Genomic DNA, 15,982 nt, shown 5'->3' on the forward strand with positions numbered 1-15,982 from the left:
CAACATAGATCCACTGTGTTCCTCTATTTTGTGTAGCTTTTCCTCTGCTGTTTTCTTAATTCTTCCCTGAGACTGCACTCCTTTTTTTTTTTTTGAAGATTTGTTTATTTGAAAGACAGAGTTACACAAAGAAGGAGAGACAGAGAGAGAGGTCTTCCATCTGCTGGCTTGTTCCCCAATTGGCTGCAACAGCCAGAGCTGTGCCGATCCAAAGCCAGGAGCCTCTTCCAGGTCTCCCACGGAAGTACAAGGGCCCAAGAACCCAGGCCATCTTCCACTGCTTACCCAGACTATAGCAGAGAGCTGGATCAGAAGCGGGGCAGCCGGGACTCGAACTAGCACCCGTATGGGATGCTGGCACTACAGGCGGCAGCTCTACCCACTTCGCCACAGCACTGGCACCAAGACTGCACTCTTTCCACTTTTTTTAAACTATCTTTCTAGACTAGAGCATAAGTCCCCTTCCTGTTCCGCCATCTTAATCCAGTCCCAAAACTGCTCTCTCTGATAACTGAGTAGCCCTCAGTTTCACATAGAATCAGCAGTTATCAGCTTATTCTCTGGGATCTATTAAACTATTTCTTACCCACTTCATACAACTGTGAACTGTTGAATTTAAAGGATAAATTATTTTAACAAAACTAGGCATTCCTAGAAATACTATGGCTACCTGCCATTTTTAAGAAAAGAAATGAACTGTGGAAGCGAGATGCTCTTCTACGTTAACAGCTTAATAAAAAAACAGGACATACTTATCTGTAATCCAAACAGGGTCACTGACGCGATGGTAGAAAGCACAATGGCTGCTGCAGCAGAGAAGCCTTTCATGATGTTGTCTGTGTACTTGACCACCACAGAAGTGTAAAGGCCTCCAACACTTGCCAGAACTGGAAGACAGAAAGAAAATCTTAACACATCCCCAAAGATGCCATCCTAATATACCTAGGAAAAGGAAAATACTCTATTTCCCTTAGAAGCAATCATCAGAGTTTGTACTAAAAGTGAATAGTAGTTCCTAGATAACACTGTTTCTCAGATGCCCCAAGAGTTATGTGTTCTACTAAATTGTACACATTTATTGCTAACACATTAGACACTTTTGATTAGAAGTCAAAATTGCTTTGGGATATCTATGCCACAAAAGTAAGTCAATAAAGCCAAAATTAGTTTTTCAAACTAGTACTCACAGTATGAAAGGAATAATTTCAAAATGCTATAAAAGGCTTGAAGTAGACATCTAGCTTGAACAAAAAGCATCTATACAGAACCTTTAATTCATGGATACTTACAGATGACAAACCAGACATAATGTGTGTAACCATAGAAAAATCCTTTTTCTTTAATTTCAGCTCCATCTGACAAGTACACGCCAACTAATGTCACAACAATCCCTGACAGATACATTTGAATATTTCTAACCCAAAGGGATGTGTCTGAACTCTTTAAAACTTTTTCAAAATATACTCCTGAAAGAAGAAAATTAGACATAAAATATTAAAGACATTATGAATTGATTTATAATGTCTTTTTATACATAAATGTTATATAAAAATGTCTTTTTTATAACCATACATATACATAAAGCATATGATTTGAGGAGTAAAAATACTTAATGTTAATTAAATGTGTATTCATTATATAGATTGTGAAACATGATATACTTAATATTACCTAACTGCATTTTTACAGAGCATACATATTAATAATTAAGGGAACTTTATAAACTATATTTAACAGGGGCCTGTTAAATTATTTAAAATATTTTCTCTATTGTAACAGTAAGAAAGATCACAAAAGCTCTTTGTACTCTTTAGGAGAAAATGAGACTACTTTGGTCAGCTGAAAATATCACTATTATCTGCCTAGTTAGTAATACTCCTCAGTTTGTACAATAACCATATAATCACCATTTGGAATTTTTTCAGAAAATACTATCAAAATCAAATTTAAATAGCATTTGTAAATGAAGCCATTTTCCTTTAAAGCAGGTTCCTAGAAGCCAAGTGCATATACAGTTTCAGAATGACCAGGAATTTCCTAATCAAATAATAAATTTTTCTGGGGTTGAAGATACATTTTTTTTTTTCAGATACTCCAATAGAGTACATGAAGCTCCATATGCTCAAACAATTACATTCCAGTCTTATAAATTTTATACTCAAATGAGTGCATGTTTAACAATGACATTACAATTTTAACTATAATTATCCTGTTACAGTCTTAGCAATTGAAAAGTCTAATTTAAAATAAGATTCTTTTAATGAATATATGTTCGAAGGATCCAAAAAATGGGAATAAACATAAAACAGTAATTCTTATTTCCACCTTTGACTTTACATCTGGGAAAACCAAAACCCAGTGCTTTGTTACTCCCAAGAATAAAGGGATATTAAACTACCTTCAGTTTCCTCAATTGATCATAGAGAAGCTAAACTAAAACAGTCTTAAATATCAACATTTAATTTTTCAAAAATACTACTAAAAATCAAACATTTTATTTCTAAGGTGACTCAAATTTTGTACCTAATTTGTTGGTCCTAAGAATAAAATGTTAGCATGATACTCATTAATTAAGTATATTCCTAAGTTTAGATTTTCTCCTTATAAACATCTTATTTATAAGCAATATTTTACTTCCATATTCAGCTTACTTTCCTAGTCAAAGAGTCCTGGGGCCAGCACTGTGGCGCTGCAGGTTAAATCCCTGGCCTGAAGTACTGGCATCCCATATGGGTGCCGGTTCTAGTCCCGGCTGCTCCTCTTCCAATCCAGCTTTCTGCTATGGCCTGGGATAGCAGCAGAAGATGACCCAAGTCCTTGGGCCCTTGCACCCACATGGGAAGACCCAAAAGAAGCTCCTGGCTCCTTCCTTTGGATCGGCGCAGCTCTGGCCATTGCAGCCAATTGGGGAGTGAACTAGTGGATGAAAGAACTTTCTTTCTCTGCCTCTCCTCCTCTCTCTGTGCAACTCTGACTTTCAAATAAATAATTTTTAAAAAAAAAACTAAAAGAATAAAATGATACTTTTATGATTTACCTGCAAATCCTGAGCATAATACAGCAATAGCTATTGCACCAAATCCTAATAATGGATTCTGTTCCACCTGAAATATTAATATTTAAGTTACTTTAGTAAGTAATACATAAAATTCATCCATGAGTAGAGATACACACAAAAAAAGTTATAGTTCTACTAAAACTATGCTCCATATTAGAGTTAACTATTCCATACAATAGATAGGGCCAAACAAAACACAAAGACCAGCCCAGAAATTTATCAAAGTACTTGATTTCAGTTAAAATGTGTCTGTCCCTCAAGTCATAGCCATATTATATGCTTAATATGACATGTATCCCTCCTGATTCCTAATACAAGTAAATACTCTTGGCATACTTTTGCAAAGTCAGTCTGCATAATTTTGTTTTCCACAACCAGTCTAATTCAAGGCTTTATAGCATCGACCCTGGAAATGGTATAATAACAACTTATTTATCCCTTATCATTCAAAAGATGAATTGCTGGCCTTTAGATTCCCAGTTTTAGGTACCAGATAAACTGTTATTTTCATATAATGAATGAATATGATTCATATTTCTGGTTTAAACAGTTTTACATATAAGAGAAGTTGAAAAGTAAATATACTATGAGACAAGTGGTAAGAGCTGCTTGTATATGGCATCCTAATCTATTGTATTTCAACTTTTTTTTTCTGTTTTCCATAAGCTAATGCCTCAGGAGTTTTCACTACCTTTCTTGACAGAGAAATACTGCTCAATACCATCCCTATACTAGAGGGTTGCAATACATGACTTAATATGACAAGGAAACATACACTTTGTTTAAAATATATACGCCTGATGTAAGGAGAGTACTTTATGGTAAGTACCTGAGAGAGAAAAGTTGAGTCTAAGTGTTTACATGAAGATTAAAGGAGAAACAGAAGCCATTAGAGACCAGTGGTTCTCAAACTATGGTCCCTGAGCCAGCAGCAGCATTATCACCTGGGAACAAAATGTTAGAAGTGAAAATTGTCAGGCCTTACCCCAGACTTCCTGAGTCATAAACTGTGGAGATGAGCCTGGGAGTTTGCTTTAACCAACCCTTCTAATTTGATTGTGATATACACTAAAGTTCAAGAACCACTGCTATAAACTACAATTGATTAACACAGTTACTTTCCTAACATGAATTACAAGACTGGCAATAGATAGGAGAAGAAGGAATCCTAGAATGAGCATTCAGTTATCCCAACATTTGCTAGGAAGCTAAAACTGCTAAAAACAGCAAGCCTGACAATTCTTGACCTGCTTTCCCACCAGTCTACTCTCTCTACAGTTAGGAAAAACAGTAACAGAAACCGCTTCTCTGGACATAACTGATAAAAAACTGCTAGAGTATGAAATGGCCACAATGGAAGCTTTGGAAGAAAGGAAGCATTTCATCTTAGCATGAGCCAAGCTAAATACAACAGACCAAAGAGATGTGCTCCAAGTGTCAATAAATCAAAATCAACAATATAAAACTTCAAGTTTGAATTCCCTAGCTAGTGAGAAAGCAAGTCAAGAGTGATAAGGAGGTTCTGGTGAAGAGTAAAGCAGAGTACATAAAGAAATCCACATGATCAAATAGGATCTCATCTCTGAATTCCAACTTTACAGCAGTGAAAGAACTGAAGTGCAGATCAGCAAGAGAAATGTAACCAGGAGAATAACACCAAGAAATGGAAAACTAAGTTAAGTGGAGATTTCCAAAAAAAATACTTTAAATCCTTAAAGGAGGCTTTTAAAAGTATGCTTATTCAGGAAGAAAAGACTACGTTTCTTTAGCTGGATAATATACTCTTAGATGGCAAGAAAAAGAGCTGCCCAAATCTAGTCTCCAATTTCCCTGTGAATAATGATTTTTAAATAAATTAAGGGGAACTAATGTCCAAGACCTCTACTTTGCTATCAAGACAATCTAGCTAAATTAATCAAAAGGTCTCTACTAAGAAGAGTTGGTTAGTTTATGTAAAGCACTTAGAATAATACTAGTATTAAGTAATTATAGCTGTTACTGTTCTGTTGATTACAATGTTAGAACACACTTAACAGATGACTGGAAGCACTTAAAAACGTTAATGGTAATTAATGGAAAATAATGTGGCTTCCCGAAGACTGAGACATACCAGATCTCCTTACTGAAAGATTCCTAGTATTCAGTGAGGAAGGGAATTCCAGAGACCATGTTTATGAAGAAATTTGACAGAACTGCACAATATTTTTGTAGCCAAAATTAGTGAGGATAACAGTACAATGAATACTCATACAGAAAAAATGCTAATTAATAGAACAAAATCAAGCTAGAACAACCACCAGCACCTCCTTGCCAGCCATGTGAACAAGCCACCTTAGAAACAAATCCTCCAACCCTAGTAAGAACTTCAGTTGACTATAGCCCATAGCCAATGTCTTGAAGGCAACCTTTTAAGAGATCTTAGGCCAGAACCACTGAGCTGAAGTATCCTCAGTTCCTGACTCATAAAAGCCATGAGAGATCAAAGGCTTGGTTAAAAAAAATCAGAAAAGGTCTAAAACACACAGCCACAAACTCTGATCCTGTTCTAAAATTTTCAGTGAAGACTCAAAACATTCTTTAACTCTAGAAGACATAATATGCAAAGGAAAGCTAACGAAGAGAATTCAAGGGGCTGAACAATAACTCAAAGCTAACTAGATAAGCTGTAAGTATATAGACACATCCTATCTTTTGGTTCAGAATAAGCCCACTACACAAGATACATTTGAGATAAACTCTATATGAAACAGCTACATGTGGTTGTGTATAACCAATTATAAAGTGGATACCTCACTTCCCCAAATAAAGATGCTAAGTATCAAACTACCTTACACAACTCAGGCAAGGTCTGATAGGACAAAGGTTTAGGACATACTGAAAGACAGTTTTCTAGAAGAAAAATATAAGGAAATGTTGGGCAGGAACCAGTATCAGGAAGGCTCTGTTGAGAACTATATTATAGAAAAAGGATTGTTTAGGGTCTGGCACCGTGGCTCAGCAGGTTAAAGCCCAAGCCTACAGCACCAGCGTCCCACATGGGTGCTCCACTTCCTATCCAGCTCCCTGCTAATGCGCCTGGGAAAGCACAAGGAAGATGGCCCAAATCCTTGGGCCCCTGCACCTACATGGGAGACCTGAAAGAAGCTCCTGGCTTCAGCCTAGCCCAGCCCTGGTCATTGTGGCCATCTGGGGAATCAATCAGCAGATGGAAGACCTCTGTCTCTACCTCTCTAACTCTGCCTTTCAAATAGATAATTTTTTTTTCCAAAGGTGGGGGTGGGGGGAGATTGTTTAAATGGAGGTCAGGATAGGGGAGCAAGGATTACTCAGGGCTGGCGCCGCAGCTCACTAGGCTAATCCTCCGCCTAGCGGCGCCGGCACACCGGGTTCTAGTCCCGGTCAGGGCACCAGATTCTGTCCCGGTTGCCCCTCTTCCAGGCCAGCTCTCTGCTGTGGCCCGGGAGTGCAGTGGAGGATGGCCCAGGTGCTTGGGCCCTGCACCCCATGGGAGACCAGGAAAAGCACCTGGCTCCTGGCTCCTGCCATCGGATCAGTGCAGTGCGCTGGCCGCAGCGCGCTGGCCGCAGCAGCCATTGGAGGGTGAACCAACGGCAAAGGAAGACCTTTCTCTCTGTCTCTCTCTCTCACTGTCCACTCTGTCAAAAAAAAAAAAAGAAAAGAAAAAAAAACTGTACTCAAACATTTATATGGAGTTAGTAAGGATCTGAATTATTCTAACAAGAACAAAGAATGACGACAGGTAGTGACAAGAAGCTATATCCTGTTTAAAACACGAGAATTTTCTAGAAGTAATTTCCAAAAGTAGGATATGCTTCCTACAGCTCCCCACTAAGCTTTCCACATATACTACCTATATGAAGCAGATGTAACATGGTTTCTAATGGCATAGGTATCACTTAAAGGTCATAGTTAACTTTTAAAAAATTTTTTTCACCTGTATTTGAAACAGAGGGAGACAGACATCTTCCATGCTGATTCAATCCTCAAATGCACACAACAGCTAAGGCTGGGCCAGACTAATGTCAGGAGCCAGAACTCAATCTGGTTCTCCCTTGTGGATGACAGGGACACTGCTGCCTCCCAGAGTGCTCATTAGCAGAAAGCTGAGTTGGAAGAAAAGGGTTAGGGACTCAAACCAGGCACTCCATCATGGGAAATGGGGATCCCTAACAGCATCCTAACTACTGTGCCAAACACCAGCCCCCATATTTAACTTTTAGGTGTCTTATTTTCCAAAGAAATTATCTGAAAGTCTACAACTGAGTTAAATGTACCCTATATATTTGGTAAGTATTTTGAAATGTCATCAAGAAAATGATCTTCTGTATCATCTGAAGGCAATAAATATTAATCTAAAACTCATTTTCTGAAAACAAAACAAGTACCTCTCCACCAAGCTGGAGAGTAACTGCTAAAAATATACAGAATTCCAGTTTTCACAGGCACTCCATACATTCCCAGCTGTCTTCTATTCCTAAAAAAAACCAGTCCATTTGCTAAACGTTGAAGAGTGATTGAGCAGAGAAACTGCTGACCTTAAGAAAGTCATTCACTACAGCTACATTTCCTAATTCTTTTGGGGGAAATAACTGATTGGGTATGTACCCTAACATTCACTCTTCAAAACTTAAAGAAGTAAAGGTCATTTTTGTCCTATTTTATCAATTATGAGAACATTCCTCCCTTGTCATCCTCTTCATCGACAGTAGAAATATGTGCCAAAGAGTAAAAGACTGAGTTGAGGGAGAAGATGAAAAGTCAATGGAAGAAACCTTTCCCAGTGTTTCTGAGGTATAAAGAGCCCCAACATTCTGAAATACACACTGTATGGAAACAGGCACAGTGCTAGTCACAAGGTAGCTATTAATGTTATCTCTTTGGACAGTCATCTCCTTGGACTGCGATTTTCACATCCATGAAACAAAAGGAATATAATACATTACATTTAAGATACCTGCTATCCCCAATACATTTTACACATTCTCTAAGAAACCGAAAGCAACTATTACCATCCTTAGTAACATTCTAAAGGAAAAGAGTTGATCTATAATATGCAAAGATTATTTTAAATCCAAGAAATACAATCATGCTGCATTTGTATCAGTGTGACTATTTGAAATATATAAAATAGGAAGTTTCCTGTTTTGGTTTATTTCTTACCACAACTTTTGTAGCTTGGGCTGGTTTCCACTGTACAAGTGTGACTCCACCACAAAGCATAAAAACTGAAATCCACTGTAATTTGCTGAGTGTCCTATTTAACATTAAAACAGTACATAATGCAGTACAGGGAATCTTCAACTGATAGGTCACCTAGAAACAAACAGTAAGTTAATAAACTCATTTAATACAAGTGTACTTCAGAATGTTCATGGGAAATGGAATCAAAGGATAATGATTTTGATGCAAAAAATTTTAAGTCTATGCATAGTTTTTTCATAAAATTCATTTTCTATAACTTTTTTAAAATGACTAGAATTAGTCTCTGAAACAAATATATTATTTCTGATAACAGAATTAATAAAAGAGTTAATAAAAATCTTTGTACTATAAAAATGCTTTTTTTTTAAAGATTCTGTGCTTTTATTCTCATTAGTTCCACTTACCTGGTATACTGCTGCATCTAGATTGCTAAGGGCTAGGAAGGCCATGTTGTTCTGAACAGCATATACCAGAGATGGTACACTTAATTTCATCAGTTCTTTGGGGCTCCCAAAGACATTTTCACTTAGAGACGTCTTGAATCTACCCAGACTACCAGTTTCTCTTAGAAAATAAAAGAGGTAGAGGGAAGGTTGATAGGGAAGAAAATAAAACAACATTCTTTTAATAAGATTCCTTCACACACAGGACAACTATATTGTTTTAAGGCCATTAATGTAATTTAGCACACACTTTAAAAAATTACCAACTAATTGTAGATTTGCTAAACACAGAGTGATGCATTCCCAAGTGAAAATTACTATTTCTATTTGGAAAAATATGACAACCAGGTTTACACCATTAACCTCTGTTCAGAGCTCCAAGAATTTTTAAATATATGAAGAATGAGACAGCAGGAAAAAAAGGATTGTTGATATCACCTATAAAAAATTAACTGTCAGGACCGGCGCTTTGGTGCAGCAGGTTAACATCCTGGCCTGAAGCGCCGGCATCTCATATGGGTGCTTCCCGATCCAGCTCTCTGCTACGGCCTGGGAAAGCCGTAGAAGATGGCCCAAGTCCTTGGGCCCCTGCACCTGCATGGGAGACCCAGAAGAAGCTCCTGGCTTCAGATCGGCGCAGCTCCAGCTGTTGCGGCCAACTGGGGAGTGAACCATTGGATGGAAGACCTCTCTCTCTGCCTCTCCTCTTTCTGTGTAACTCTGACTTTCAAATAAATAAATAAATCTTAAAAAAAAATTAACTGTCTGCCACTGTAACCATAAAGCATCAAGTTCACCCTTATTTTATAAATATAAATATTAAAGTATTAAATATTAAAATACTTCATATTTTAAGGTTTTTAAAAATTAAATTCTCATTGAAAAGTAGAAAAGGGTTTTGGTAGTTATGGAAGTTACCAGGGTTAGCAATTAGTGATTTAGATAAATATTATTTGCAAATACATTCAGTGCTTATGAAAGACAGCAGTAGAATGATATATTACAACTTAATATATCTGTAAAATTCTGTAAGAAATCAGTAATCTACTAATCCCAACAAATGCAAGCTTTATGTGTAATGTATATCATTTACTACTTGACTGCACATTGATTATGCATACTCATAACTTTTTATTTTTGCTCAGAAGGAACTGGCTAATCCAGCTCATGTTTCACAATTATAAATCAGCTTACTTATTTCCTGAAAATAAAAATAAAACAATGTTTAATATAAGCATCAACAGTGTTTAATAAGCATCAATGGCCCCAAAGAAGTACTTTACAAAACGGTCCTAAATGCAATTCTCAGTATCTTCTTGAAGATCATAATACTTAATGGGTGAGATAGTTCTATTTCAACTCAAACTTCAGGATAATCACACTCAGTTTTCTTTTGGTTTCTTTTCTTTCTTTTTTTGGCTAACAAATTATAATCAACAGTGTGACTTGAATTTTTTCTTATTTAAAAACTACAAAAACAATTACCTAAGTTATGGGGGGAGCAACAGTCCATCATGTCAAATTGGCTATGTGTGCCCATGTATTCATTGCAGAATATTCCACCCCCAAGAAAATGCTTAAGACAGGAAATCTGGCCAAGGCACAGAAACAGAAGACATCCTTCTTAGGTACAGATCTTTTCCTGTTGCCAAATTCAGCACCCTCCACTCGACAATGGTAAGGCTATATGCTGAAAGGTAATGCACACAGCCTGGTGGTGAACTACACTCATATCAGAAGAGGTAGAATTACCAAAGATCACTCTCCTGATAGACGATACAGTGGAGTTTGCTAGGTTTCCAAAGATTGGCCCCTTAAACTCTTTTTTTTTTTTTAACTTCTCCTCAATAAAAATCTAAACTATCCTATACATTTTCCTGACAAAGAGTAGAAAGAATATTTCAAGAATGCTTTCCTTTCAATTTAAAAAAATTGAAGAAAAACTTAAAACAGGGGAATCATGGGGGTCCATCTTAACAAGATGATATATTAGAAGACAACTGAACATTTTCTTCATCACAGTTATCACTAGTATTACATGATAGCATGGGTATAAATCTTACAGATGGTGTTAAGTACAGGATACTACTTTCACTGTACTATTTTTTAGTGCCCTTCTAAAATGCTTATACATGGATGTATCTTCAAAATGGTACCTTTGGGGCTGGCACTGTGGCATAGTGGGTAAAGCAGCCACCTGCAGTGCCAGCATCCCATATGGGTGCCAATTCAAGTCTCTGCTGCTCCACTTCCGATCCAGCTATCTGCTATGGACTGGGAAAGCAATAGACATGGGAAACCCTGAAGAAGCTCCTGGCTCATGGCTTCAGTTTGGTGCAGCTCTGGCAGTTGCAGCCATCTAGGGAGTGAACAGCGGATGGAAGACCTCTCTCTCCCTCTTTCTGCCTCTGCCTTTCTGTCTCTGCCTTTCAAATAAATAATCTTTAAAAAACAACAACAACAACAACAAAAAATCAAAGTGGTACCCTTAAAGAACTAATGATAGGTACTTGTTTGTGCTCTCCCCAACAATGAACCTCCTCCAGTATCCACTTAGCTCTCATAAAATTCTTCAAGGTGAATCCTCTTTAAATATACTTATTTATTTGAAAGGCAGAGACAGAGAGATGAGAGAGATTTTCCACCCACTAGGTCACTACTGAAGTGACTTTTGCTAATCCTCAGCTATGGACAATGCCATTTTACCCTCATCCCTTAGAGTAGTACCAGTGACTTTTCTGGCTCTCCACAGAACGGAGTTGATTTTTGCCCTGTCAGAACACAGGATCCAACTGCTACTCTAACCACTATGCCTGCACTAATAATCAAGGTTGCTGTAGTTTCTTTTTTTCCCTATAACTTTTCTTCTTTCTCAGGTCTTCTCCCTCATTTTTCAGCTTTCACATAGCAAGAAAGACTGAGAAAACAAACTGGCAACCAACCTAAGTACTGTTTTCCTTCAGTGTGGCAAGCCAGTGAAGTGTAGCATATCAGGATTAAATCTTCAGTGTTTTGTCTCTTTTAGCCATATCTTTTTTATTGAATGCTTAGGAACTATTTTTTCCACTGCCAGAAAAGCTTACATATCTTTTTCTAGTTCCTTCTCTAATGCAATTATTAAAGAAACCAAAGTATATCAGAATACTAACTACTTAAAAGCTCAAATTTCACCATAATACCTTTCAGTTATAGCAATGTTGCACACACACACACACACACCCTACATATATTTGAAATAAGCTGCAGATGCCAAAAGAATAGAAGACAACAAAAAGTTCAATAACAGAAAAAAATGTCAGAAAGTAGACAAGAGTTTTAGCAGGCTTAAGGAAGAATAAGTAGAATTCTAATCACACAAAAAGTGATCTAATCACAAAAAAAGAACAGGGTTAAATGACAAGTATATATTGGATTAAATCCTGCTTAACATAGTTACTAAGAAAACAGCTCCTAAGCTTTGTATTTAGCTTTACTCACTAAAGTTATTGCAAAAAACGTAACATGAGTGATCAATCTTCCAAAAAACATTAGTATTCATCTATCCTTTTACTACTAAGGAGACAAAAATAAATTATCAATTCTAAAGATACTGTAGCCTGGAATACACTATGTAAAAGAATCAATAAAAATAGATGCCATATATTCATTTTCCTGATACTATGTTTTCTTGGAAATCAAGTCACCAGCACCTTAATAAACACCTTTTGTTAAAAACAAATTTATTAAATTTGTTTTAACCCCATACTGGAATGCCTTTGTTTGAATTCTGGCTATGATTCCAGCTTCTTCCTATTGTGTACCTGGAAGGCAACAGATATTACTTGAGTCCCCATTACCCACATGGAAGACCCAGACTGACTTCTGTGCTACTAGCCTCAGGTTGGCCCAGCACATCCCGGGTTGTTGCGGGCATTTACAGAGTGACCCTACAGAAAGAAGCTCATTCATACTCTATTCTACTTTTCAAATAAAACAAGAATATATAAAAACTGTAAAAACAAATTTAGTTTTCAAATTGACATTGCTAGGTAAGAGAACTAAGAAAAAATACACACACACGGGCTGGCACTGTGGCATAGCAGGTAAAGCCGCTGCATGAAGTACCAGCAGTACCAGTTCACATACTGTATGCTCCACTTCCGATTCACATCTCTGCTATGGCCTGGGAATGTAGTGGAAGATGGCCCAAGTCCTTGGGCCCCTGCACCTGTGTGGGAGACCTGGCAGAACCTCCCGGCTCCTGGCTTCACATCAGCTCAGCTCCAGCAGTTGCGGCCATCTGGGGAGTGAACCAGCGGATGGAAGACCTCTCTCTTTCTCTCTCTTCCTCTGCCTCTCTGTAACTCTTTCAAATAAATAAATAAATTTAAATATATATATATGTATATATACTCAGTATAGTACATGCTTTTTTGTCTTTTTTTTTTAGATACAGTCTTTTTTCTCAGATTGAATTTCCTATTTTAATAATTAATTTTTATCACTGGAACAGAATCTGTGTGCAACTCTTTGCTACCTGAAGAAATCCCGAAACTCCATGCTGACTGCAAAAGAGATCCACTACTGACTACCCACCCACCCATAAATTTCATCAACGGGGTGAAACCAGTTCTTTCTGACCCATGTATAGTCAAAAGTAAGCCTCTGTCAGCTCCTCATCTGGTGAAGACTAATAGGAGGCATAAAATCCTTAGCTAGGTTACCAAGGACTGTGTTTATAATGGAACACAGCAGCATTTTTTAATATCTTATTTCTTCCATTAAACTTTAAAAAATTTTTAATAACAATTATACAAATTAATGGACTACAATGCAACACTTTAATACATTACAGACACTATGTACTGATCAAATCAGGATATCAACCTACTGATGTTACTTTCCTCTTTTTTCTCATATAATATGTAAGAGGTTATTGTGAACTAAACTCAGTCACCAGGCTATGTAACACTGAGCACTTATTCCTTCAGTCTAACTCTGATTTAAATACCATTATCCAAACTTCCATTGTTAACCCCACCTACCATCCCAGCCTCTAGTAATCACTATTTTGCATTCAGATTGAGTTTTGTTATCTTCTACATATGAGGGACAACACGTGACATTCGGCCTTCTGTGTCTGGCTTATTTCACTTAACATGATGTTCTTCAGTTCCAACTACTTCAGATTGCTACAGATGACAGGAATTCATTCTTTTCAAAGGCTGAATACTCATGAATTTAAGACAATTAAATTTTGTTATAAATTTCTTATCATCTGCAAAGTTAAGTGTAATTAACTCAATATATAACAGGATAGGGAACCATCTATTTGCTGCCTACAAAAAACACACCTCACCAACAAAGATACAAATTGAAAGTGAAAGGATGGAAAAAGATAGTTCATGCTAATAGAAAGCAAAAATGAGCAGGAGTAGCCATCCCAAAATCAGACAAGATAGACTTTAAGACAAAAACTGTTAAACAAACAAGGACATTTTGTAATGATTAGGGGATCAATTCAACAGAAAGATGTGACTAAAATAAATGTACATACACCCGATGTCATGGCACAAGACTATTGATAACAAATGTTAACCAATCTGGCCAGCACCACAGCTCAATACGCTAATCCTCCGCCTGCGGCGCCAGCACACTGGGTTCTAGTCCCGGTCGGGGTGCTGGATTCTGTCCCAGTTGCCCCTCTTCCAGGCCAGCTCTCTGCTATGGCCCGGGAGTGCAGTGGAGGATGGCCCAAGTGCTTGGGCCCTGCACCCCATGGGAGACCAGGAGAAGCACCTGGCTCCTGGCTTCAGATCAGCGTGATGTGTCAGCCGCAGCACGCCAGCCACAGCAGCCATTGGAGGGTGAACCAACGGCAAAAGGAAGACCTTTCTCTCTCTCTCTCTCACTGCCCACTCTGCCTGTAAAAAAAAAAAAAAAGAGAGAGAGAGAGAGAGAGACAAATGTTAACCAATCTAAAGGGAAACACAGGCTCTAATACAATAGAATGGGAGACTTCAGCACCCCACTTTAGCAATGGACACCTGAACTCTGCAAAAAATCAACAAAGAAACAACAGAGTTAATCTGCTTTGTGGAGCAAATGGACCTAACGTATATCTACAGAACATTTCGTCCCACAGTTGCAGAATACACATTTTTTTTCATCAGTGTATAGAACATTCCCTAGGATAGATCATATATTGGGCCATAAAGCAAGTCTCAATAAATTCAAAAACATTTAAATAGTAACATGTATCTTTTCTGACCATTATGGAATAAAGCTAGCAATTAACAACTTAAGAAACTCTAGGGGCTGGGCTGTGGGGTAGTGGGTAAAGCTACTGCCTGCAGTGCCAGCATCCCATACGGGTGCCAGTTCGAGTCCCCACTGCTCCACTTCTGATCCAGCTCTCTCTACGGCCTGGGAAATTAGAAGATGGCTCCTTGGACGCCTGCACCCGAATGGGAGACCTGGGACCTAGAAGAAGCTCCTGGCTCCTGGCTTCAGATTGGTGCAGCTCCGGCTGTTGTGGCCAACTGTAGAGTGAATCAGCAGAGCAGATAAAAGATCTCTCTCTCTCTCTCTCTCTCTCTGCCTCTCCTTCTCTGTGTAACTCGGACTTTCAAATAAATAAATCTTAAAAAAAAAAAACTCCAGAAAATAAGCAAACACATGGAGACTGAACAACACACTCCTGAATGAAGAGTGGGTCATAGAATAAATCAAAAGGGAAATAAAAAAATTCCTAGAAATACAGATGAAGATGACAACACAATATATCAAAACTTAGGGGATACAGCAAAAGCAGTATTAAGAGGAAAGTTTAAAGCAATTACTGTCTACATCAAGAAATTGGAGAAGCATCAAATAAATGATCTAACAATGCAGCTCAAGGATCTAGAAAAACAAGAACAAACAAACCCGAAATTAGTAGGAGGAAAGAATTAAAATTAGAGAAAAAATAAACAGAACTGAATAAAAAATATACAAAAGATCAATGAAATGATCTTTTTGGCCCAATTAACAAAAGCAACAGGGGGAAGCAGACACAATTAATTAAATCAGAGATGAAACAGGAGATGTTACAACAGGTACCACAGAAATAAGAATCATCATCAAAAATTACTACAAACAGCTATATGCCCCAAACTGGAAAAATCTAGAAGAAATGAACAGACTTCTAGACATAATCTACCAAAATTGTGTCATGAAGACAAAGAAAACCTAAAGAGCTCAAGAAACTCAACAAAACAAACAATACAGTTAAGAAATG

The 15,982-nt window shown here is 37.6% G+C and overlaps 1 protein-coding gene across 2 annotated transcripts in view; it reads right to left on the bottom strand.

The window, feature by feature from the left end:
- SLC35A1 (solute carrier family 35 member A1) overlaps window positions 1-15,982 on the bottom strand; it is a 44,420-nt gene that overhangs the window by 4,308 nt on the left and 24,130 nt on the right. For both annotated transcript variants that reach the window (XM_002714566.6, XM_070073803.2), the window contains 5 exons: window positions 8,686-8,845; window positions 8,240-8,392; window positions 3,038-3,104; window positions 1,290-1,466; window positions 753-887 (listed from right to left, as the gene is read on the bottom strand). In XM_002714566.6, coding sequence (XP_002714612.1) covers window positions 753-887; window positions 1,290-1,466; window positions 3,038-3,104; window positions 8,240-8,392; window positions 8,686-8,845 — 692 coding nt within the window. The remainder of the gene's footprint in view (window positions 1-752; window positions 888-1,289; window positions 1,467-3,037; window positions 3,105-8,239; window positions 8,393-8,685; window positions 8,846-15,982) is intronic.

This window comes from Oryctolagus cuniculus, chromosome 5, assembly GCF_051225735.1.
Source record: "Oryctolagus cuniculus isolate XC-2025 breed Fujian yellow rabbit chromosome 5, ASM5122573v1, whole genome shotgun sequence".
In the NCBI taxonomy this organism is placed as follows: Eukaryota; Metazoa; Chordata; class Mammalia; order Lagomorpha; family Leporidae; genus Oryctolagus; species Oryctolagus cuniculus.